The sequence below is a fragment of the Lolium perenne genome, chromosome 2 (genome assembly GCF_019359855.2).
Source record: "Lolium perenne isolate Kyuss_39 chromosome 2, Kyuss_2.0, whole genome shotgun sequence".
NCBI lineage: Eukaryota > Viridiplantae > Streptophyta > Magnoliopsida > Poales > Poaceae > Lolium > Lolium perenne.
The window spans coordinates 91,255,235-91,280,795 of record NC_067245.2 but is presented as its reverse complement, the minus strand read 5'-3'; the positions used below and the strand labels follow the sequence as shown (position 1 = coordinate 91,280,795).

General features: G+C 45.5%; 1 protein-coding gene across 1 annotated transcript; it reads left to right on the top strand.

Moving 5' to 3' along the window:
• Nucleotides 1-820: 820 nt before the first annotated feature.
• Nucleotides 821-1,225, top strand: LOC139835541 (putative cysteine-rich receptor-like protein kinase 9). The gene has a single exon (XM_071825398.1). It carries the CDS (start codon nucleotides 821-823, stop codon nucleotides 1,223-1,225), a length of 405 nt encoding a protein of 134 aa, XP_071681499.1.
• The last annotated feature ends 24,336 nt before the right edge of the window (nucleotides 1,226-25,561 follow it).

Below are 25,561 nucleotides of genomic sequence, written 5' to 3'. Positions count from 1 at the left end.
ATAGGATTTATGAGATTGATTTTTTTAACACAAGAAACATGTTTAAATATTCTGAAAAAAAAATGACAACACTCATCTGTGTTATATATGAAACACCAAAAATTTGCGGCTTCAAATTCGGCCTACATTTAGAGATCCAAAAAAGATAAGTTTGGGAGTCAATAGTGTGAAAGACTATTCAGCCTAGGTTGATACTATTCACAGCAGCATTTATCTTTTTTATTTCTCTGAACGTAGATAGAGTTTTGAGGTAATTTTTTTGGAGTTGTAAATACAGACTATAGGTATGTTGTAAACTTTTTTCCCCGATTTTTTCTTCTTTTATAAATATGATTTTTATAAGTTGATCCTATGATCTCACCTAAGGAGCTGATCCTATACAAGTATTCCCCGAAGTTCCTACATCCGCCAGTGTGACACGCTACGGCTTTGGAAGACAAGGAGAAAGTCAAATTTATCGATCTGCATGCATGCTAACGTTCTGATCTCGGTTGCAGGACCAGTCATGCCTTCCCTCGGCCGGCTCAGTTTAAACGTGCACGATAGGCCACAAAATTAGCCCTGAGCGGTGGGACACAGGTCTCTCTCAAAATTCAAGTCCTAAAAATAACATTCTGCAAGTTGATTGGGACAGTGGCACTACGTGTGAGGGTATACTGCAATTCTTGCCGCTCAACTTTAAAAGCATTGTACTGGACGTAAATGCAGTGATAAAAATCAGAAGACCAAGTGACCAACTATAGAAGCCTATCAGAACAATTTGGGAAGTGCACACAAAGAGCTCATCCAAGCTCAAGTATACTGAACTAGCTGAAGTACCATGAAACTCTTACCTTGGCGCTTTGCCCTCCTCCTCTTCTCCTTCCTGCGGCCACCCTTCTTGGTCGCCGGTGGCACCTACACCACTTCTTGCGGAAAAACTGGAAACTACACGGCTAACAGAACCTACCAAGGCAACCTCCAAGCTGCCACCACATACGTCGCCAACGAGGCCAGCTTCAGCGGCGGCAATGGCTTCACGACTACGGCCTACGGCGAGGCTCCAGACGTAGTATATGTCCTCGGAATCTGTCGAGGGGACACCCCAGACAACCTCACCTGCTACGAGTGCCTGTCCGCGGCTTCACTAGAGGCGCCGACGCTATGCCCCAATGACAAGGATGCCACACTCTTCTACGACGGCTGCACCGTGCGCTTCTCCGACCAGGACATCCTCTCCTCCTAGGTTAACATGCCGGAGGTCGTCCTCAACAACACCAACACGGTGAAGCCTACGGCGGCGGAGAAAAGTTTCGACATGCTCGTGGGCACGCTCATGGAGAAGATAGCCGAGCATGCGGCGGCGAGTGATGCCTATGCCAAGAAGGTAGCCACAGGAGAGGCCGTGTTGGACGGAGACGATCCACTAGTGGAGAAGAGGCCTTTGGTCCCAAGCAAATGTCCCACTGCTGAACCAAACCGGGTCCAATGCCCCCATTGGACCCGGTTCGTTTCTGCCCAGGACGACCCCACCCGCTGGCGCCTGTCCTGTAGCGGCCTTTGGACCCGGTTTGTCATACAAACCGGGTCCAAAGGGTCCACCCGCAGGGCGCGGCAGGCCGTGTCAGCCTGGGGAACCCTTTAGTCCCAGTTTGTATGACAAACCGGGTCCAAAGGCCCCCCTCTGGCTATATAACCTTGCCCCTGCCCAAGTGTGAGCCACACTTAGCCATTTTTTCACTATCTTCACAAGAGGGGTGTATTGCTTTCCTCTCTTCTTCACATGCACAAGAGGTGTTCGATGAAATGCTTAAGAGGATTTGCCACTTGAGTTTACACAAATCAAGCCACACTTAACTTGCTTTTTTCTTCTTCATCGAGGTTAACGACTTTATCCTTTTCATCTGCAATTGATAAAATGCATGTGTATATATACATCGTGATGTTCTGTAATGGTTTTGATCAGCTTAATTATATCATGCAGATGAATCGGCAATGGATGTACATTGACCGACGGTTTGACGAGTTCACTGCGGGCCTGGATAATTTTATGGCCGTGGCGGAGGCAAACAAACATGGTGGCTTCATGTATTGTCCATGTGTGGACTGCAAGAATACCGTAAATTACGCTCACTCGAGTCTCATTCACAGCCACCTTCTCGCGATCCGGTTTCATGCCCAAGCATTACTATTGTTGGACCAAGCACGGAGAAAGAGGGGTTATGATGGAAGACAATGACGAAGAGGAAGAGGATGATGACGGTTATCCCAATTTCCCTGAATACGATGATACTGCAGAAGGCAATGAAGACAATGAAGTAGAAGATCAAGAGGCACCGAGATGAGCCTGCGATGATGATCTTGGCCGGGCCATTGCCGATGCAAGGAGAGAATGTGAAACTGAAAAGGAAAGGTTGGCCTTCGACAAGATGATAGAAGATCACAACAAATTGTTATACCCAACTTGCGAAGATGGCCATAAAAAGCTAGGCAAAGACACTGGGAATTGTTGCAATGGAAGGCGAGAGAACGGTGTCACCGACTCAGGATTTGGAAAGTTCTTGACAATAATTAAGAGGAAGCTTCCAAGGGGTAACGAATTGCCCGCCGATGCGTACGAAGCGAAGAAGATTGTCTGCCCTCTAGGATTAGATGTGCAAAAGATACATGCATGCATTAATGACCGCATCCTCTACCGCGATGAGTACGAGAATTTGGATGCATGTCCGGTGCACCTTTGCATTGCGGTATAAGATCGGACGAGATGACCCTGGTGATGTTGAGGCGAGCGCCCCGGGAAGAGGGTTCCTGCCAAGGTTATGTGGTATGCTCCTATAATACCACGGCTGAAACGCTTGTTCGTAAATAAAGAGCATGCTAGGTTGTTGCGATGGCACAAAGAAGACCGTAAGAAAGACGTGATGTTGAGGCACCTGCCGATGGCTCCCAATGGAGAAAAATCGATAGAGAGTTCCCAAACTTTGCACAGATGCAAGGAACTTACGGTTTGGTCTCGGTACAAATGGCATGAATCCTTTTGGAGAGAGAGAGCTGCAGCCATAGCACCTGGCCCGTGACTCTTTGTATATATAACCTTCCTCCTTGGTTGTGCATGAAGCGGAAGTTCATTATGATGCCAGTGCTCATACAAGGCCCGAAGCAACCCGGGAACGACATTGATGTGTACCTGAAGCCATTAGTCGAAGAACTTCTACAGCTGTGGTCCCTAGCAGGTGTACGTGTGTGGGACGAGCACAAGCAGGAGGAATTTGACCTAAGAGCGATGCTTTTCGTAACCATCAATGACCGGCCTGCTCTTGGTAACATTTCAGGACAGTCAAACAAGGGATACAATGCATGCACACACTTGTTTACATGAGCTCGAAGGTGATTATTTGGAAAAAGGTCGAAGGTCGTGTACCGGGGCATCGTCGATTTCTTAGGCTTACCCATCCCGTAAGAAAGAAAGGCAAGCATTACAACGGTGAGGCTGATCACAGGAGGAAGCCTCCCCATCGTGATGGTGTTGATATATTTGGTATGGTCAAGGATCTAGATGTAATATTTGGAAAGGGTCCCGGCGGACGGTCTGTTCCGAATGACGATGCCGGACACGCGCCCATGTGGAAGAAGAAATCTATATTTTGGGATCTACCCTATTGGGAAGTCTTAGAGGTCCGCTCTTCAATCGATGTGATGCACGTGACGAAGAATCTTTGCGTGAACCTGCTAGGCTTTACGGGTGTGTACGGGAAGACAAAAGATACACCAAGCACGGGAGGACCAGCAACGTTGGAAAGACCCCAAAAAGCTGCATGAGAGAGTTAAAGGACGTCATTTATCCAGCTACGCTCTTACAAAAGCGAGAGAAGGAAATATTTTTTGAATGTCTTAGCAGTATCAAGGTCCCGTCTGGCTTCTCCTCCAATATAAAGGGAATAATAAATATGGAGAAGAAAACATTCCAGAACTTGAAGTCTCATGACTGTCACGTGATAATGACACGATTGCTTCCGATTGCATTGAGGGGGCTTCTACCGGAAAATGTTCGACTGCCCATTGTGAAGCTATGTGCATTCCTCAATGCAATTTCTCGAGAAGGTAATAAATCCAGAAATTCTACCGAGGTTGCGTAATGATGTGGTCCAATGTCTCGTTAGTTTTGAGCTGGTGTTCCCACCATCCTTCTTCAATATTATGACACATCTCCTCGTTCACCCGGTCGATGAGATTTCCATTCTCGGTCCTGTGTTTCTACACAATATGTTCCCCTTCGAGAGGTTCATGGGAGTCTTGAAGAAATATGTTCATAACCGTGCTAGGCCGAAGGAAGCATCTCCAAGGGCTATGGAACAGAGGAGGTCATTGAATTCTGTGTTGACTTTATTCGACCTTAAGCCGATTGGTGTTCTGAATCGCGGCATGAAGGGAGACTAAGTGGAAAAGGCACGCTAGGAAGGAAATCAATGATATGTAGGGACGGGATTTCTTTGACTCAAGCACACTACACGGTCCTACAAAGTTCCACCTTGGTGGCTCCGTATATCGGTGACCACAAGAACTTTCTACGCTCCCGAGAACCCGGGGCGGTCGAACGATTGGATTAGACGTGAACACATGTCGACTTTCGGCGGTTGGTTGCAAAAACATCTCCTGAATAACAAACATATTGAAGATCAGTTGTACTTGCTGGCCCGGACACCATCTTCGATCGTAGTGACTTTCCAAGGGTACGAGATAAATGGGAATACATTTTACACGATCGCCCAAGATAAAAAGAGCACCAACCAAAACAGTGGTGTCCGGTTTGATGCAATAATGAATGAAGGCCCAAATGACACATATTATGGTTACATAGAGGATATATGGGAACTTGACTATGGACCTTCTTTTAAGGTCCCTTTGTTTAGGTGCAAATGGGTCAACAAAACAGAGGCGGGGTTCGGTAGACAAGTTGTATGGAATGACAATAGTGGATCTCAACAATCTTGGGTATAGAGACGAACCATTCGTCCTAGCCAAGGATGTGGCCCAGGTTTTCTATGTGAAGGATATGTCTACCAAACCAAGAAAAAAGGAAACATAAGGAAACAAATACATCAAACGATGAGCCAAAGCGCCACATAGTTCTTTACGGAAAAAGAAACATCGTGGGAGTGGAGGACAAGACAGACATGTCAAGATTATAATCAGTTTGATGAAATTCCACCCTTCGTAGTGAACATTGATCCAAGCATCAAGTTAAATGATGAAGATGCTCCATGGTTACGGCCGAAGAAGATTAATTAAATGATGAAGATGCTCCATCATCAAGTTAATTGAAGAATGTTCATGGCACAAATGAGTATCTCAACATGGCAATCAATTTCCCATTTATTTTTGTGTAATCATGTAACTGTATGTAAGATATTAAAAGTGGAGATGCGCCACGGGAGATTTCCCAACCCTTTCCCCAACACTGTTAGATGAGATGTAGTCGTTCAGGGGCTTGGCAAGGCGTATCGATGCTCCTTTTATAGGCACGGCACCTCTTCTACTTTGTCTTGTTCCTTCGACAGGGCGTCGTGCGCTACATGCTTTATCTCATCGAGCAGTGCGTCCACCCATGCGTTCTTATCCTGCCGACATCTTTAGTCCCGGTTGTACCCACCAGCCGGGACTAAAGGTTACCCACACGTCCTTATCCCACCGACAGTTTTGTTAGATGACACAAAAAGGATCTTTAGTCCCGGTTGTACCCACCAGCCGGGACTAAAGGTTACCCACACGTCCTTATCCCACCGACAGTTTTTGGCGCCACTGCGTTCCCGCCTATTTTTCTTCCCGCGCTTTCCACTGCTTCCCGCCTCCGTCCTCCCGCCATTTTTTCACTATATATATGTTGGCTTGGCCTCCATTTACATATCACATCTAGACTCATATCTGCAAACCTCATCACCAGGTCACATGGCTTCCATCGTATCTCTAACCCTCCGGGAGGCGGAGGCGCGTTGCGCGTCGAACTACCCCTGCCCGCCGGGCTACCGCGTCCCTACCGGCTGGTTGCCGAGCTGCCGGAGGGGTACCGGTCCCTCCCGTCCCTCTAGGTGTGGCGCGCGAGATGGCCATCACGAACCACTACTACTTCGAGCTCACGCTGCAGCAGCGGAGGAATCCCAGGTGGCATCCCGACTACAGCCCGACTTGGGAGAGCTTCTTCATCAATCGGCGTGAGAGGGCGCTCGCCGAGCACGAGGACGGCGGCCCGCCTCCTTCGAACTTCAACGAGACCGGCCGTCGGCTGTGGTGGCGCGACCGAACTCTCAGGGCGTCATGGCCCACCGTGGCCCCCGCCTGCGCTACCCTCAGTCCCAGCCCACGCGTGCTCTCCCGCCGAGGTTTGACTACCGCGACCCCGATGCCAGCGACGATGATGACGGCGACTACGACGACTACAGTGGCGAGTACTATAGGGCTAGGCACGAGTATGACTGAATGACTCGAACTGTCGAATCTGGCCATGTATCTTAATTAATTTTCAGTTGAGCTAGGCACGAGTACTATAGGGCTAGGCACGAGTACTATCTGGCCATGTATCTTAATTAATTTTCAGTTGAGTTCTGTACTTTAATTCCACATGTAATCTGGCGGGAAACTTTTCTCATCATCAGCGTCTGCCACAACGACTTTATTGAAAATACAATAAAATAGATAAACAACTAGTCTAGTCGATCTACTCGTCGTCGGAGGTTGTCTCGGTCCAAATGTCGTCCCACCGAGGGTCGTTGTCGGCCCAAGTTGTATTCGGGTTATCGAGCTCGAACACGGCGACGGCCCGACGATGGCGCCTGTTGGACCTGCGTTGTGCCCGGAGGTCAGCGAAGAACGCGGCGGTGTTGTCGACGTCGTTGGGGAACTGCGCCCTCCACTGGCGCATCAACTCCTCGTCGTGCTCGGCGATTGCGATCCGGCGCTGCACCTGGCGGTGGCGGCGACGGTCCTCGTCGTCGACGAGGCACGGCGTCGGCGCGAGGAACTCCGCCTCCTCTAGCGATTCGATCGTCCGGGAAGTTCATGTCGCACCGTGGCCGCCGAAATCGCCATCCGGCCGCGTCGTAAGCGCGCGCCGCCAGCTCCGGGGTGTTGTACGTGCCGAGGGTGAGCCGGAAGCCACCAGCACGCATCTCGGCGTAGAACCTACCGTTCGGCCGCGCTCGGACGCCACGGAAACCGGACGAGCCGCGACGGCGCGGCGGCATCCCGGCGACGAATGAACGGAGGCGACGGCGACGTGTGGTTCCGCGCGCACGCGGCGCTTTATAGCACAGCGACGCGGCAAGTTTGGCGACAGGTGGCGCGGGGAAGCGGCGGCGATAGGTGGCGCGGGGAAGCGGCGGGGCGTGGCACGTGGAAGCGGCGGCGACAGGTGGCGCGGGGAATCGGCGGGGCGTGGCACGTGGAAGCGGGATCTACACGTCGCACGGCGGTGGCGGCGGGCGAGGCACGTGGAAGCGGCCGCGACACGTGGCACGGGGAAGGGACACGTGTGGCGGTGGCGGTGGTGGCCAGTACATGGCGGTGGCGGTGGTGGGCAGTACACGGCGGTGGCCCGTACATGGCGGTGACGGCGGGGCGAGGCACGTGGAAGCGGCGGCGACACGTGGCACGGGGAAGGGACACGTGTGGCGGTGGCGGTGGTGGCCAGTACATGGCGGTGGCGGTGGTGGGCAGTACACGGCGGTGGCCCGTACATGGCGGTGGCCCGTACATGGCGGTGACGGTGGGGCGAGGCACGTGGAAGCGGCGGCGACACGTGGCACGGGGAAGGGACACGTGTGGCGGTGGCGGTGGTGGCCAGTACATGGCGGTGGCGGTGGTGGGCAGTACACGGCGGTGGCCGTACATGGCGGTGACGGTGGTGGCCAGGCGGTGGCGGTGGCGACAGTGGCCACTACACGGTGGCGGCGGTGGACACGTGTGGCAGTGCGGTGGCTTTTTTTCATTTGAAATAAGGCGGGAATGAAATTTTTAAAAAGTGGCCTTTGGACCCGGTTTGTATTACAAACCGGGACTAAAAAAACCTTTTTTGCGCGCAATAAAACGGAGCAAAATTGGCCTTTTGTCCCGGTTTGTATTACAAACCGGGTCCAAAGGGGGGTCTTTGGACCCGGTTTGTAAGACGAACCGGGACCAAAGGGGGGGGCACTATAACTGCAACTCCTTCGTCTCCGCGGAGATCAATCCCGCGGAGACGAACGAGCAGCACTGCGCCGCCAGAGCCGCCCAATCGCCGCGCGGCGCTGCCCAGCCGTCCGCCGTCGCCGTCCACCGCTGCCGCGCTGCCGCGCCGCCGCCCGCCGCCCGCGTCACCACCGCCGCCCGCCCCCGCGCCTCTTCTCTCCCGCGTGCGGCGCGGGCCCTCGACCGCCGCCGGCCGCCACTCCGCTCTCCGCCGCCACTCCTCCACCGCCGGCGCCGCTTCCTCCACGCCCGCCGCCGCCTCCTCTCTCCTCCACCGCCGCGCGCCTCCTCTCCGCCGGCAAGCAATCAAGGTGAGAGCCCCGGCCGCCGGCCACCCGGCCTTTTTTTTTTCTTTCTTTTTTAGTCTTTTTTTTTAGATTAGTTTTGTTAATTAGTTAGAAAAATTAGATTAGTTTGTTAAGTTAGATAATTTAGTTTAGTTTGTTAATTAGTTAGAAAAATTAGATTAGTTTGTTAAGTTAGAAAAATTAGTTTAGTTTGTTAAGTTAGAAAAATTAGTTTAGTTTGTTAATTAGTTAGAAAAATTAGATTAGTTTGTTAAGTTAGAAAAATTAGTTAAAACAATATAGTTAGAAAATTAATTAGTAAAATTAGTTAGTAAAATATTTAGTTAGTGTGTTAGTGAAAAATAGTTAGAACTTTAGTTAAAACAATAGTTAGTGTGTTAGTGTAAAATAGTTAGCGCGCAAAAACGCCGGCGCCCCCCCAAATAGAGATGTACGCCGGCGCCCCCCAAATAGAGATGTACGCCGCGCGGTGCCCCCTTACGCGGTAGTGCCGGCGCCCCCCAAATAGAGATGTACGCCGGCGCCCCCTTACGGGGTAGTGCCGGCGCCCCCCAAATAGAGGATGTACGCCGGCGCCCCCTTACGCGGTAGTGCCGGCGCCCCCCAAATAGAGGATGTTGTGCCGGCGCCCCCTTACGTGGTGTGCTGACGCTCTTGCCGGCGCCCCCAAATAGAAGATGTTGTGCCGGTGCCCCTTACGCAGGTTAGTGCCGGCGCCCCTGCCGCGCCCCCAGGAATAGAGTATGTAGTGCGGCGCCCCCAAATGGTAGTGCCGGCGCCGACTAACATATAGTGAAGTTATTTTTTAATTTATGTTAACGTTGGTACATATATATATGATTTGTTTTCGTAGCTACAATGCCGCGACAACGCCGCGCCGTGGTCCGACTCTTCTAGAGGAGATGGAGCAGATGGGGAGGTCCGGGACTGGGCTCCGCCTCGGGGTGGCACCGGGAGGTCTTAGCTTCGGGTCGCGCACCTTGGTGCGGAATCCGGGTCCCGTTGTCGACCCGGATATTCTTTGGTGGAGGTCTTATGGGCCACGGTCGTTTCAGAGGGAGCCAGCCCCGCCGGAGGAGGTAGCTCAGCGCATTGAAGCGGAGGACCAGCACGTTCGCCGTTACATGTACGCGTTAGACAACATGTATAGGACCGGATGGAGCGTTATGCGGGGATCTCATGTTAGCTATGCTCCCGTTGTTGTTCCGTGGTTTTGGGGGCACACCCAGCGCGGCTCAGGACCCGGTCGGCGCCCTCTAGGACCCGGTTTGCGCGGTTGAGTGGTTGTAGTAGTGATTGATATGTATTAGGGTTAAATAAACATGAACCCGATCTATGTATGCATGTAACTGCAGTATCTGCTTTCAGCACTATATTATCGATCCTTAGTTAAGAACTACACATATGTAACTCCATTTTCAGTTTTCTGCATTATCCTTAATTTGATCATATGATGGTTCCTATGTATAGCTTGCAGGTCGTTGTAGAAAGCATGGACAGAGATGAAATTCAAGAAAATTTCATGGAGGAACTCATAGCAAACGGTACTCTGGATGATCGCGACGACGACGTTATTCCAGATGATGGCGGTGACGATGTCACCGCAACTTATTTGAATGACTCCGGTGAGGGAGCGGAGGATATTGAGGAAGAAGATCCTAGTGGCGCCGGTGAGGAACAAGATCATCATAATGGCTCCCGAACTGTAGTTATCACCGAGGTATATAAATTAATTAAGCCGCTGTTGATCGACTAGATGCATTAACTAATGAAATTTTACTGACTATGAACTATTTCTTTTTTAGCCCTCCGGATCGAGCACTTCTTATGTAAAGTCGAGGAAGCGAGGCCCGGCCAAAAAGTTGGATGACGGTGTTAGGCACGACATCACCCACATCGAGAAGGATGGTAAATCGATTGCTCCAGAGAAAGGTGCAAAGTCATTTATAGCTCAATGCGGAGTGCTTGTTAGGGACCACGTCCCGATCACCGTTCGAGAATGGCACAAGCCGAAGGGACTAGTGCTGTCTGCAGAGGAAGAAGCTCAAGGTCTTTATATCGATGATGTAGCCAAAAACAGCATTATGAACAAGCTCATGTCACATTTCAACATAGTACACGAAGAGGGGGGTGACGCTGAAAAGGCCAAGATGGAGCAGGCCCTCCGCGAGTTTGGCAAGAAGAAGATGGCCGAACTATTCAAGAGCCACAAGAAAAGATTGCGCCGCCTTATCAAGTTAAAGAAGACTCCGGACAGTGAGAAGGTAAAAAATCACTGGGACGAATTCGTGAAGTACAGCACGGAGTCGAGAAGAATTTTGAGAAGGTCGGAAATAAATAAGGCAAATGCTGCGTTGAAGCTATATCACCAAATTCTGGGTCCAGGTGGATAGGGGGCGAACCGTCCTAAGTGGCAGGCAGCTGAGGCGGAACCGACCGATAAAGGGATCAGATTAGGGACACACGGTTGGATCGAACGGTGCAAGGAGTGGTTCTACGGGATTGGGGAACGTTGGATCCGAGAAACGAGGAAGTGCATCTATAAGAAAGCTCATCTGAAGGTTCCCATTGATGCCCTGGAAAAAGCACATAGGGACGTGGAGGCGGGGTTGTTCCAGCCCGAAAGAGAGAATGATGAGCTGACATGCGCCCTTGGGAACAAAGAACACGGCGGACGAACACGAGGCACAGCAGGCTCCGTTCCGTGGAAGTATGGCTTTCCTGCGGAAAGGAAGAGATTTCCTGATAAAAGCCATGAGAGGAGGAAGGCAAGGGAAACAGACCGCCTGGCTAACTTAGAGGAGGGTATGAGCACCATGCAAGCCCAATTAACCATGGTAACCCAAGTACTTACATCTCAGATGGCTCGGGGGCAGGCTGTAGATCCTGCACTGCTCAATGCCCTCGCCCGTGCAATCTCAACCACACCGGAAAAGCAGCGTGGCTTCCTCTCGGCGAGGTGGATAATGATGATGATGATGACCAGGTGGTCGAGCCTCCTCGCTACCCCCCCGTGGATGATCTCACTGAGAGCCGTCCTTGTGAGCTGCATGTTAAAGTTTTCAACCTATCCTTCAAGGCGGCGGTCGGCATCCTCTTACCTACAAGGTCTTACCATTGCCGTCCGGTCCAAGACGACTTTGCTGTTGTGATGGTGGATGAAGTGTTGAGAGAGTATGAGGGGTTGGTGCTTGAGCACCCTGCAGGTGAAGATGGGGAAATCAAAGAACTGGGAGAAGCCCGTAGAACCACCGTGCAATGGCGGAAGGAGAACATTGTGTTTCCAGGTGAGAAGCCAACAAGCAGGCCACCTCCGCCTCCTCCGCCACTGTGCGGTCTCCTCCGCGTGATGATTCTCCTCTGCGCGATGATGATTCCCCTATCCATGACCAGTCTCCTCCGCGTGAAAATACTCCGCCGCCTCCTCCTCCTCGTCAGGAGACTCCGCCGCTTCCACCTAAGCAAAAGAGGAAGCGGTCTGCGGCACCTCCTACAGCTCCGAAGAGATCATCAACTCCAATGAGGGCACAGACTCCAGAGTTGTTACCACATGAGCAGACTGAAGAGCAAAAGGCGTTTCTTGCAATTGCGCCGAAGAAGATGTTTATTCCACCGCAGACAGTGAAGCACTTTGCCGAGATGAGAATGAAGAGACCTGAGCTGAGAGCTGATTATGACCGCTCTCTTGGACAGTCCTCTAGAGCGAGCAAAGAAGCAAAAAAAGTCGCCCAGCTTGGACAGCAGGACATTCAGGCCGCACCCCACTTCATCGTGGAGCCATATCATGATCCAGAGACGGCATCGATGATCGAACGGGCGGCTAGAGCTCAGGGAGCATCAGTTGAGTACGAAGATTACTATCCAACGGCTCAAGTGGTAAACAAGTATAGATACGGATCTGATCTCGTCAAACCTGGCGAGCTCGCGCGTCTAGGGACTCAGATGCGAAGGTTGCATGACTGGTACCTGAAAGCCTGTCGAAGATGTGAAAGCTACATCACGGTGTATCTTAGAGATGAGCATTACTTCCGGGGGAAGGCAGAGATAAACCTTGAGTTAGAAGAACTGTTTCAGTTATTCAATCAAGACGCCCTCGACAAAGCTGTCATCAGTTGCTACTGCCTGTAAGTGATTTATTTGTGTAATTAAGTTTGTAGCTCATTCATTTGCACTAACAATTATCCTCATTATATTCTTTGTGTACGCTATACATTTAATTATGCAGAATGAAGAAGCTGGAATACAATAGAGGCAAGCTCCTACCGCTGGGGTTCATAGACCCAAACACAGTTCATGAAGTTACGGTTCGACGGTACCCCAAGGACACAGAGGACAACATCGTAATGTTTTTAGAGAAGCAAGCAGACAAAGAGGATATATTCTTTCCCTACAACTTCAAGTGAGTGTTATATATAACATACATTATGCTTGTGCACCTTCCACTTTATTCTCGTAATCATTGAGCTATGCTTGTGCAGTTTCCACTTTATTCTCCTAATCATTGATCTTCACCTTGGAGTCGTAAACGTCATGGACTCGAAACGTAAAGAATATGCGAAATGGGCAGACATGGCTGCCATCCTCCAGAGGTAGTTTCAATCAATTTCGTATTGGCATCTTCATCTGCTCTAATTCGAAGATATCATCAACTAATCAATTACTCATTTACTCATTATTTTTTGCCGGGCAGGGCTTGGAAACGGTTCATCAATACTGTTCCGGGTGAATGGAAACCGGAGCTTACATTTAGAGATTACCCTGTAAGTAGTACTATATATATAGCTATGTCCGTGAAACTTTATATATGATATTTACTTTCAATACGATGCTTGATTATTAGTTTGATCGAACTATTTTTTCGTAAAGTGTATGAGGCAGGAACAAGGGAATAACTTATGTGGATACTACGTCTGCACCTTCATGCGTGACATGTCCTGTCCCAAGGGTGGGGATGCCCAAATACACCACACTCGTGTACGATAACAAATTTTCACAATTAATCTTAATTAGTACCATCTATTGTATTGAGTTCCATTCATATATTGATCTCCTTTTTAAATATAGATGACACGCCTGCAGACACTCTCATAACAGCGGATCAAATAAAAGCAATTCAAGAGGAAATCGCGGGATTCTTTATTACCGAGGTCCTTACCCCAGGTGGAGAGCACTATCGGAAGATCGTGACGGCGGAGGATATTCGTTCAGGAGATGTTGTATTGTAAATATGCATGCATTACGTGTACTGTGTTGACTATGTCGTGTACTGTTGACGATGTCTATATATATTCATGACGATTTTTTGTGGTTTCTTGAATGATATATATATGCATTGCTGAAACTCTGCCGCGGCAGAGAAACGCCCTGTTTCTCTGCCGCGGCAGAGAAAAGCTGGTACAGCCTAAATCTGTGCCGCGGCAGAGAAATAGCAATTCTCTGCCGCGGCAGAGAAACATAGGCCCGGTTCGTACCACGAACCGGGACCAAAGCCCTTCCACCGCGAGCTCCCTGGCCGCACCACGTGTCGAGCCCTTTAGGCCCGGTTTATCTTTGAACCGGGACTAAAGGGTACCCCCTTTAGTCCCGCCTAGTTGGTCCTGGTTCGGGAACCGGGTCTAAAGGCCCAAATGGACCGGGCCTATTGCCCCGTTTTCTACTAGTGTCCGCAGATGAAGATTTACGGCCTGGCGCAGTGCACACCAGACATGACGTCTTCGGGGTGCGGAAAATGCCTCCGAGGTGAGATGGACAAGATGGCTCGTAGGATGCGTGGCTCATTGGGGCAGAGGATGGCCGGGGTGAGGTGCAACTTACGATTCGAGGTTTACCCGTTCTATATCGGCGAGGCCATGGTTCAGATTGATGGAACGCCCGCGCCATCGCTTGCACCGACAAAGTCGAGTCCGCCGCCGCCTCCTGAACCACTGACCCCTGCAAGTCCACCGAGCAAAGGAGGTATACACATAAACACCTTCAACTATGTGGTTTCACGATGATCAAAAAAATTGAACAGTGCATATAATTTTACCTGTTCTCTGCATGGTGAGACATCAATACAACCACCTTTATTGCAAAAGTATTGATTTGTACAAAAATGATGTTTTTCTACCATGCTGATTTTTTTTGAGAAACACAGATTTGAACTCTGGTGGGCTAGGGGTACAACCACCCTCCTAACCACCCAACCTCAGGTTGGTTCTCCTGAAATATTTTTTCTAAAATACACCAGATGTATCACATATTATACCCCTTGTCCAAAAATAAGTGTCTCAACTTTTTTATATAAGGATGTATCTATACATAACAACGTGTCTAGAGACAACCATATCTAGATAAATTAGTCACTTATATTTTTCTTTTAACAAATAGTGTATATTAATAATATATTTCCCTATTGGCAATCTAGATGCACACAACCAAAAAAACTACAATAAAAGGAAAGTCCTGCTACAGTAATCACTTCTTTGTAGCAGCACTAACACCACCAAGCCAACACCGGAAGTCCAGCTTCACCAAAAACGATGCCTTCAAAAAGGAAACAGTGCACAAACGTCATCGTCGCCCAATCAAAAATCTTAGATTTTTACCCTGCAGAAAATCCTTGCTCACAAAACAATGCCTTCAACAAGATCATTTCCACCTACAACCAATTAAGGTGAGACCTTGGATTTTCACCCTGAGAGGTAAGACTTTGAACTTCTCCCGTGTTGACGCCCCCACTTATAATATCGCTGCTCCAAGTTACAAATCACCAAGCCAATTCCTCGTCACCACAAAGACTAGAACCACCATATGTAGTCCTCAGATCTGGACCTCAATGACATTCCTCGCTGGCTGACTTCACCATGGAACGAGAAAGGGTGCTCCATGATGGTAACACCTAGCAGAGCTTCGCATCACTCCCTCTGAAACCAAACAGCCAGAGAAAAACACAAGTGCGTGTGATCGAATCTCACCCGATCCAACAATCTTCAGACATAAATTGCCCAATGGAGTTGCCGGCAGAGCCTTCCGGAACACGCCAATCCAGCCAGATCGATGTGGACTCGCATAAGGCGGATCATCATCTTGGGTGAGTTGGAACCCTAGGACAACCACCTTTATTCAAATATGCGTCAGTAACCCCCACGCCACTCGCTGGCACCCTGTTGGATATGTTGCTCCAATTCACACCGCCGGAAGGCTAGCATCAGAGAAGAAGAAGTCATAATATGGGAGATCATCCACGGATCCAACCGAACCGCACATATGGACAAAGAGAGTAGAAGAATTGCTAAGAGACAAAGTTACAACGCCTTCTAGCAGCTAGGATTTCTGCCAGCCGAAATGGGAGGAGGTCAGCTCCCCGCTCTAACACCTATTCTCCCTCAAGTGACCATGTTGGTGTTGGTGGCTAGAAAGTCGTACACCTAATGTCGGAAGAGCCCCGCTGTCTTCTATGCCTCGTACTACTTCCTAATCATTATATGATCATCTAAGCTGCCGGCCTTGCTCTCCGTGCCTACAAATACACCAGAAGACCAGAGCGTTGGTCGTGCTCTCTTACACACACACACGCGCACACACACACATGAAACACACACACACACACGCGCACACACACACACACAAACGCACGTGCACGCACGCGCGCGCATTAGAGGAGTGTCAGTTTCTACCAATCAACCCGGTCTGCTCTATAGGTTGAAAGTGTGAGTCCACACCTCAAGGTCCTAAATATTAGCCTCTAATTACTTGTTCACTGAACATGCACTATTAAAACATCGGATTTAATGAGATTCTTTTATGTCTATACTATCACATAAAATTCACTCGCCAAGCCAAATTAATTAGAAGCATCCAAAACAAGATGGCACGGAATAAAAACCATAATTCTTCCTTCGTTCTTGTATAAAAGGTCATTATATCATTTTTTATCTACCAAGAAAATAAAATCAACTAATAAATAGCATGATTAATTATGTACGTAGGAAACTTCTCGTGTAGTGGGCTAAGTAAATATGTTGCATGTGGTACGAGGTTTATCTCTACGGCTGCATGTAACATTCCCGTTAATGAGAACCATTGTACGAGAGAGAAATCTAATAAATTGTTCTTGAAAAAGACAATAGCCTTTGATAGATGAAAATTGTATTTTTGGTTGTGGCCTTTCTATTCAAGAACAAAGGGAGTATGTAATATGGTATACATATGTATTATGTGGTACTTATATTCTTAGATTAAAAGTACACCAGCTTGTGTTATGTGCACAAATAACAAGCATAAGAGGACCATGGAGCCAACAAAATTGCTTCTTACAGCCAAAACTAACAAAATAGGATCAAAGAGAAGAACACCATGGAGCCCACGTAGGCGGGAAACGATTGTAGAGGCTGACACATGGCCAGACATGGGTTTTAGTGTTGGCTAAAGACTTAAAGTCTTCTATGAAGGTGTCATATCATTGAATGTATGCTTGAACTCCTTGTCACCTTTAATAATATATTTGTTAGGACTTTTACGATGCATTGTCTCTTAATGCATTATTCTAGCTAGCGATGTATTGTAAGAAATGAACTTTACAATGAATTGTTTCTTAGGGTTGTATCTAAATTTAATTATTTATGCTAATGATGCATGTGATTGGACTAGCAATATGTTTTGTCTATGATTCCATGCAAGAGTTTTATCTTAAAATAGTCACAATGGATAGTATCATATAAAAGTATCATGCATGTATACTATCTCTACAATACAATGCATGGTATCATGTAGTAGTATAGTACTTTTCTTTTATTTATTGATTTGTAGAATCTCAATCAAATTGTGTACAAGATCTAATTGAAATTCATTTTTCTAGTTTCATGTTCTATGATATGGTATCTATCTATGATATCACTATGTCTCTCTCATCCTTAATTATAGTAACACATCATATTTTTGCACGAAATACATGATACTACTTATATTCTCATTATGGGTAGTCTTAGCTATAAGATACAATAACCATATCTTTTCTTATTTAATACAATGCCACATCAGCAAATAACTTAGGATACGACAGTAAGAAACTCCCATTGCGAAAGACCTTCGGTTCTCAGATAATTTAACATTTCATTTATTTAATATACTTCAGGTTTTATGCTTACTTTCCATGTTAAATTTAATAGAATTATTATTTCTATAAATAGTTCACCTACGCCCTTTTTATGTAACTAGTATTTAGGAGAATTCATTAATCAAATCCTAATATTGAAATCTCCAGGAAAATATGGTTGGCCAATTGGATCGGTCCCTTTCCTTGAAAGAATCAGATCCAAAGTTAATATTTCAAACATTAGTAGATCTCTAGAATTTGTGATAAAGTTTTTGTAATTTCTTATTCAACATGTAGTACAATCTTTTAAGCTTACAAAAAATATTATATTAGCTAGCATGAATTTGTTCAGTGAATGGCACTCGAATATAATTGATCAATACAATAATTAATCAACTGGGCAATGAATGCCACATCGAATTATTTCAAACGTGATCTCAGCTAGACATGGACTTTGCATCTATTCACTTGTGTATTCTCACGGCATTGTTGCTTTATATATTACTTTGTAGCAATCATAAAGTATCGTGGACAACTCAAACATCATAGCACTGCGCCTACATGGGCACCTAATATTTTTCTTTTCTTACCAAAACTTCCACACGTATATTTTTGTTATATTGAAATGATATTATTTTTCAATTTTTTTTAAAATTACAATTTATGCTTTACATGGCAGGCAACAGTAATTTCCATAATCAAATGAATTTTTCCTGTCTATCCCTGTGAAACAAGTTTCCTTGTATGGGAACTGATTCCCACATTGTGAAAAGAAGGCGTGCATGCATTCCTAAATTTAAATTTGACGCAAAAAAATTCTTGACATTTCAACATCAGGATTTAAAGTTTGCCAGAAATGGTAAAACACCATAATAATCGTTGGATTACTTGGCTAGATAAGCCGTACATTTACCGCAATCTATTGAAACACGGCATGTAAGAACTACAAGAACATGTGCCATGTGCTCCGGATGGTAATTACATAGTAATTATGCATAACGACATAATAAGTAAAACCCTATCAAATTGCTTTTTTTTTAGAGTGGTATTGCGCATATGGCACCTACATTGATTTTTTTTTGTCATCGCAGAGTGCCATTTGACCTAAGATCACATGTCATTTTTACTAGCTTTCTTCGTCCTCTCACCATCTCTCCTCCCTCTGCCCCCTCTTTGTAGTATCTCTTTGTGTGGGTGGGCAGACTTTTTTATCCTCAAACATTCTGGCGTAAGGTCACGCAGTGCATCAAAGTAGTGCCCTTCTGCGATAAATATATTTGTAATAGGGCCCTTGTTATGCAACTATCTAGAAAATGATGCAATATGTGGCAGCGTGAAACTCTCTAAAATGACTTTGATGCGTATTGAGAATGAATTTTGTTTAGAAAGTATGAAATGGAGTGTTACATATTCACGTAAAATATGTACTTATCTTTTATTATATGTCGCCCTTTCATAATCAGATTGCTGAAGAAGATGGCGACCTTCGAACCAAAATAGTTAAAACTCGAATAAAACCTCTGGCTTAAACTTGTTTCAGGATGTTCAAAATTTGTAAAATACCTTAAATTATGCGCTAATATCCATTGATATATATTCTTTCTTATGCAGGAATCAAGAATACAATCTGGATAATTGTAGTGATTGTGGCTGTCGTACTTCTGTTATTATGCATCCTTCTTGCCATTATCTGGACTCGATCAACATGCATATACAAGACTAAGGAATTTGTTGTTCTATAGTAGCTATGAATACTTATTTAGTAGAAAAAATATATCATGCACATCTATGAATTGTTGCATGGTCTTATTAATCCTTAGTAATAGGTTTTAAAACATTGTTGGGGATTCTCGCTTGTTTGGGAATTAGTCTTGAAGGCATAGTAAAAAAGCTTTTGCAAAATTTAGCAAAGAGATGCCATAATTTTGAGTGTACTGGTCTTTTAAATAAATGCTCATCCCTGGTAATTCTAACATTTTAACTTTTCTATAATGTTAATCTATCTATTTTTTCCATGAATCTATCTTTTGCTTTTGATTAGACTAATTAAATATAAATAGTTTGATGAAAGTGGCCAAGGTTAGTTCCAAAATATTTATAGGGTGTACATTTTAGATTAACTCTGTCAATGTTTTGTTGGGAATATGGATGCTTAGATGTTGATATTTGAGCTAAGTATGAATTTGATTTTAGCAAATCACCGGAAACTAAGAAATGGTCTGCTCCGTTTTAAAACTCGGTACACTTATCCTTCATTTTGAAAATATATTATTTTTCCTGGACTTCCAATTACTTCATTCAATCTAGTTTTAACGATAGTTAATCATATTTACATCTCCTTTTAGCTAATGTTTATGGCTAAGAAACATTGATTGTAATATTTGGAAGGAACTATGTTACGTGGATGATACACTTTGTATCTACCCAATAGAAGAGAAACCTGATGATAATTGAAGAACCTATTGTCGTAGTAAATTGACAATGATAAAAAATCTCTCCCATGTTCTCTTCTTTATTGAATTAAGCATCGTCATTACTTATGAATGAATAGGTAACATGAACTCACAATTTCATGAAGTAGCACCATCGGGCACAGAGGAAGCTATCATGCTCTGGAGGATGGAAGAGGGCCACTCTGAGTTTTCGATGTTCGAGTTCTCTCAAATTGCAGATGCCACAAATAACTTCTCAGAAGGAAATAAACTTGGCGAGGGTGGATTTGGTCGTGTCTACAAGGTGAACTATTTAACATATCTATATCGCCTACAATAATTTAAGTGTTAAACTAAGAGGGCCAACTATGTATGACAACCAAGGTAGAATTTCAATATTTTGTTGATCACAGTTATCGTAGGAAGTGGCAAGGGCAATGACACCAGTCACAATCATTCGTCAAAGCTTGTGTCTTGTTTAAAACATAACCAACATACTTAATTTGTAACCTTGTGGACTAGTTCGGCATCTTGACTCGTTATACTCAAGTATCCCATGGAACTCCGCATTTTTTTAATTTCATTTGATAGTTTTAATAGACTTATGATTGATATTCAAAGGCCTATTTACAAAGATTCAATGGTAATTATTTCTAGTTCCAGGTAATAGGTAAGATTTCAAAATTACAACTTGTGGAACTTATAAAGTTTGACATAAGGTAAGCAAATTATGTTAGACATGTGGCCTAACAAGGAGAACATAACTGTTTCTTGGACCACATACTGGTTTTTGAATGATATAATATGCCATTCGGTAAATTGTCCATATTAGATAGAAATAAAATACAATAAGTATATACAAAGTGAGCCAAAATAAAGAATCAAGCAATATTTTTATTCAACTTAACTAATTATAAAAGAAGAGAATAGATAGAAAACTAAACAAACAAAATTATGGTTGAATAAAATTTGTTTTGACTTTGCACAAGTATATATCAGAGTAATTACTGAATCTTACTTCTGTAACATATATAATTCAATCCATTTGAATACTTCCTATTAAAAAGCATAACTTGCTATAAGTTGAGTTGTCACATAGTTTACTTTATCAATAATAGAAATGGATGTCTTTAAGCCGATTATTAATTATTACCTGTAAATAGAGTCCTCATAGGCACCTCTATTAATGAATCATTAAGATGAAATAACTTCCTTAAAATAGCATAATATGCTACAAATTGGGTTCTCTAGATGTACCATATTAGATAATCGGAGCCTTATAATTGAAAGAACTCTTGAACAAGAATATTATGCAGGGATGCAAGTGCACCAACGAACTGAGCTACCTCATATAGTAAAAATTTGTGTTTTAATGGTTTTTTTATTGCATGAAAAATATAATAACAAGGGAAACTCATATCACTGAGGTAACAAACACATGGACTTTAGATATGACAGCTTTGGCTAGTGCATTTGAAATAACACATAAGAATTTTGCAAGAAGAAGAAATAGTATGAGATTTAAACCTTTCAATATTAAACATAGTTTAGACTCATTAAATTGGAGGCATTGTGAGTCTATGCCATAGGAATTCGACAACGTCTAACATAGTATACAAATGTTCCTTGTAGGAAAAAGTTGTAACAATTATAATCCTCTAATCTTGTGAAAGACCTATATTCCAAAGAGGGCCTAGCTATTTTGTGTTCATTTTTTATTCATATGTGTCTTAAAAAATTTGTCAGAATAAATGCACAACTTCCTTTGTTGCAGTATATTTGACAAACCAATCATGTCCATCGATCGAGCGGGCACTAGAATATAAAATAATAATAGGATATGAACATGCAAAGACCTATCCAATGATATTATCGTCCAACATTTTTATATAAATTTAGGATAGTGGTCGAAGAACTAGTTGGGCATAAACCATTATAAATATATTAGGAAGTCTCCTATTCGTTTATTCTTATGCTGCTGGAACGGCTGCAGGGAAAACTACCAAATGGACTTGAGATAGCTGTGAAAAGGTTAGCCGAACATTCAGGGCAAGGTCTAATTGAGTTTAAAACGGAGATTCATCTAATTGCCAAGCTTCAGCACACCAATTTGTTGAGACTCTTGGGATGCTGCATTCAAGAAGAAGAGAAGATTCTGATATATGAATTTACGTCCAACAAAAGCTTGGACTTCCACTGGTGGAAAAACAGGCTTCCGGGAAGCCCCATAAGTCGCGAAGGTAAAGGAACCGCGACTAATGGGGTCTTTAGTCGCGGTTCGTATGGCGAACCGCGACCAAAGGCCTGGGCCCAGGGCGCACGGTGGCCAGCTGGTGCACGTGGGGGGCTTTAGTCGCGGTTGGCCAGGCCAACCGCGACTAAAGGTGCCCGAAGGCGTTTAGTCGCGGTTGGCCAGGCCAACCGGGACTAAAGCCCCTCCCCTATATATACCCATCCAGCAGCCAACACTTAGCCATTTGGTGCCATTCTCTTCACAAGCTTCACAAGTGGGTGTTAGGTTTGCTTTTGGTTCCTCTTATGCACATAAGGTGTTTGATGAAATGCCCCAAGAGCATGAAACAAACATGATATGAAGTGTTGGAGCCACACTTGAGCTTTCTCATTTATTTTTTCCTCCTCGATCGCGGTTAGCAACTTGAACCTTTGATGTGTCGTTGATAAAATGTGCATGTGTGTGTAGTTCATTGTTTAATTTATATTGTTTGTAGCTAGTTAGTTTAACAAATGCATGATGGTTAATTATATATTTTATATTATAATAATGCAGATGAATCGACAATGGATGTACGGTAACCGACTCTCCGGCGAGTTCAGTGCGGGTTTGAAAGATTTCCTCGTAGTGGCTAATGCGAACAAGCAGGAGGGTTTTGTTATCTGTCCATGTGTTAAATGTAAGAATCAGAAGGGTTACTCTTCCTCAAGAGATGTTCACATGCACCTGCTTCGGCACGGTTTCATGCCAAGCTATAATTGTTGGACCAAGCATGGAGAAAGAGGGGTTATAATGGAAGAAGATGAAGAAGGGGATGATTTCATCGATGAAAGCTATCTTGCTCATTTCGGTGATACTTTCATGGAGGATGCTGAAGGTGAAGGGGAAGGTGAAGGGGAAGGGGATGCTGAAGCTGAAGGTGATGATGATCCCGTTGATGATCTTGGTCGGACCATTGCTGATGCACGGAGACGCTGCGAAACTGAAAAAGAGGGAGAATTTGGATCGCATGTTAGAGGATCACAGGAAGGCGCTGTACCCCGGATGCGATGATGGTCTGAAGAAGCTGGGCTGCACACTGGATTTGCTGAGATGGAAGGCACAGGCAGGTGTAGCTGACTCGGCATTTGAAAACTTGCTGAAAATGTTGAAGAATATGTTTCCAAAGAATAACGAGTTGCCCGCCACTACGTACGAAGCAAAGAAGGTTGTACGCCCTCTAGGTTTAGAGGTTACGAAGATACATGCATGCATCAACGATTGCATCCTCTACCGCGGTGAATACGATAATTTGAATGAATGCCCGGTATGCACTGCATTGCGTTATAAGATCGTAGGCGATGACCCTGGTGACGATGTTGAGGGCCGAGAAACCCGGGAAGAGGGTTCCCGCCAAGGTGATGTGGTATGCTCCTATAATACCACGGTTGAAACGTCCGTTCGGGAACAAAGAGCATGCCAAGTTGTTGCGATGGCACAAAGAGGACCGTAAGTCGGACGGGGAGTTGAGACACCCCGCAGATGGAACGCAATGGAGAAAGATCGACGAGAGAGTTCAAAGTTTTTGCCTCTGACGCAAGGAACATAAGATTTGGTCTAAGTACGGATGGCATGAATCCTTTTGGCGAGCAGAGCTCCAGCCATAGTACCTGGCCCGTGACTCTATGCATCTACAACCTTCCTCCTTGGTTGTGCATGAAGCGGAAGTTCATTATGATGCCAGTGCTCATCCAAGGTCCGAAGCAACCCGGCAACGACATCGATGTGTACCTAAGGCCATTAGTTGATGAACTTTTACAGCTGTGGGGCAGACCTGGTGTCCGTGTGTGGGATGAGCACAAAGAAGAGGAATTTGACCTACGAGCGTTGCTTTCGTAACCATCAACGATTGGCCTGCTCTTAGTAACCTTTCGGGACTGTCAAATAAGGGATACAATGCATGCACGCACCGCTTACATGAGGCGAAAGTGTACATTTGCCAAATTGTAAGAAGAACGTGTACCTTGGGCATCGTCGATTTCTTCCGAAAGGTCATCCAAGAAGAAAGAAAGGCAAGCATTACAACGGCAAGGCAGATCACCGGCGAAGTCTTGCGGAACACACCGGTGCTGAGGTATTTGATATGGTCAAGGGTTTGAAAGTCATCTTTGGAAAGGGTCTGGCGAACAATCAGTTCCGAAGGGAGCTGACGGGCACGTAGCCATGTGGAAGAAGAAATCTATATTCGGGAGCTAGAATATTGGAAAGTCCTAGAAGTCCGCTCTGCAATCGACGTGATGCACGTTACGAAGAATATTTGCGTGAACATCCTAAGCTTCTTGGGCGTGTATGGGAAGTCAAATGATACAAAGGAAGCACGGCGGGACCAGCAAAGTTTGAAAGACACGATGACCACATCGGAACGGTTTCAAGGTCGTGCAGCTACGCTACGACCAAAGAAGAGAAGGTCATCTTTTTTGAATGCCTGAGCGGTATGAAGGTCCCGTCAGGATTCTCGTCCAATATAAAGGGAATAATAAACATGGCGGAGAAAAAGTTCCAAAACCTGAAGTCTCACGACCGCCACGTGATTATGACGCAATTGCTTCCGATTGCTTTGAGGGGCTCTGCCGGAAAATGTTCGAGTAGCCATTGTGAAGCTATGTGCATTCCTCAATGCAATCTCTCGAGAAGGTAATCAATCCAGAAGTTCTACCACGGTTGCTGAACGATGTGATCCAATGTCTTGTCGGTTTCGAGTTGGTGTTCCCGCCATCCTTCTTCAATATTATGACGCACCTCCTGGTTCACCTAGTCGATGAGATTTCCATTCTCGGTCCTGTATTTCTACACAATATGTTCCCCTTCGAGAGGTTCATGGGAGTATTAAAGAAATATGTTCGTAACCGTGCGAGGCCGAGAAGGAAGCATCGCCAAGGGCTATGGAAATGAGGAGGTAATTGAGTTTTGTGTTGACTTTGTTCCTGACCTTAAGCCGATTGGTCTTCCTCAATCGCGGCACGAGGGGAGACTAAGTGGAAAAGGCACGATCGGAAGGAAATCAATGATATGTATGGACGGCCATTCTCTCGACTGAAGCACACCACACGATTCGACCAATTCCAGCTTGGTGGCTCCGTACTTTGAGAAACACAAGAATATTTTACGCTCGGACAACACTGGGAAGCCTGAATCCTGGATTAGGAAGGCCCACATGGAGACTTTCGGCAGTTGGTTGAGAAAACATTTAATGAGTGACAATAAGGTTGTAGATCAGCTGTACATGTTGGCCAAGACACCATCTTCGACTATAACGACTTTCCAAGGGTACGAG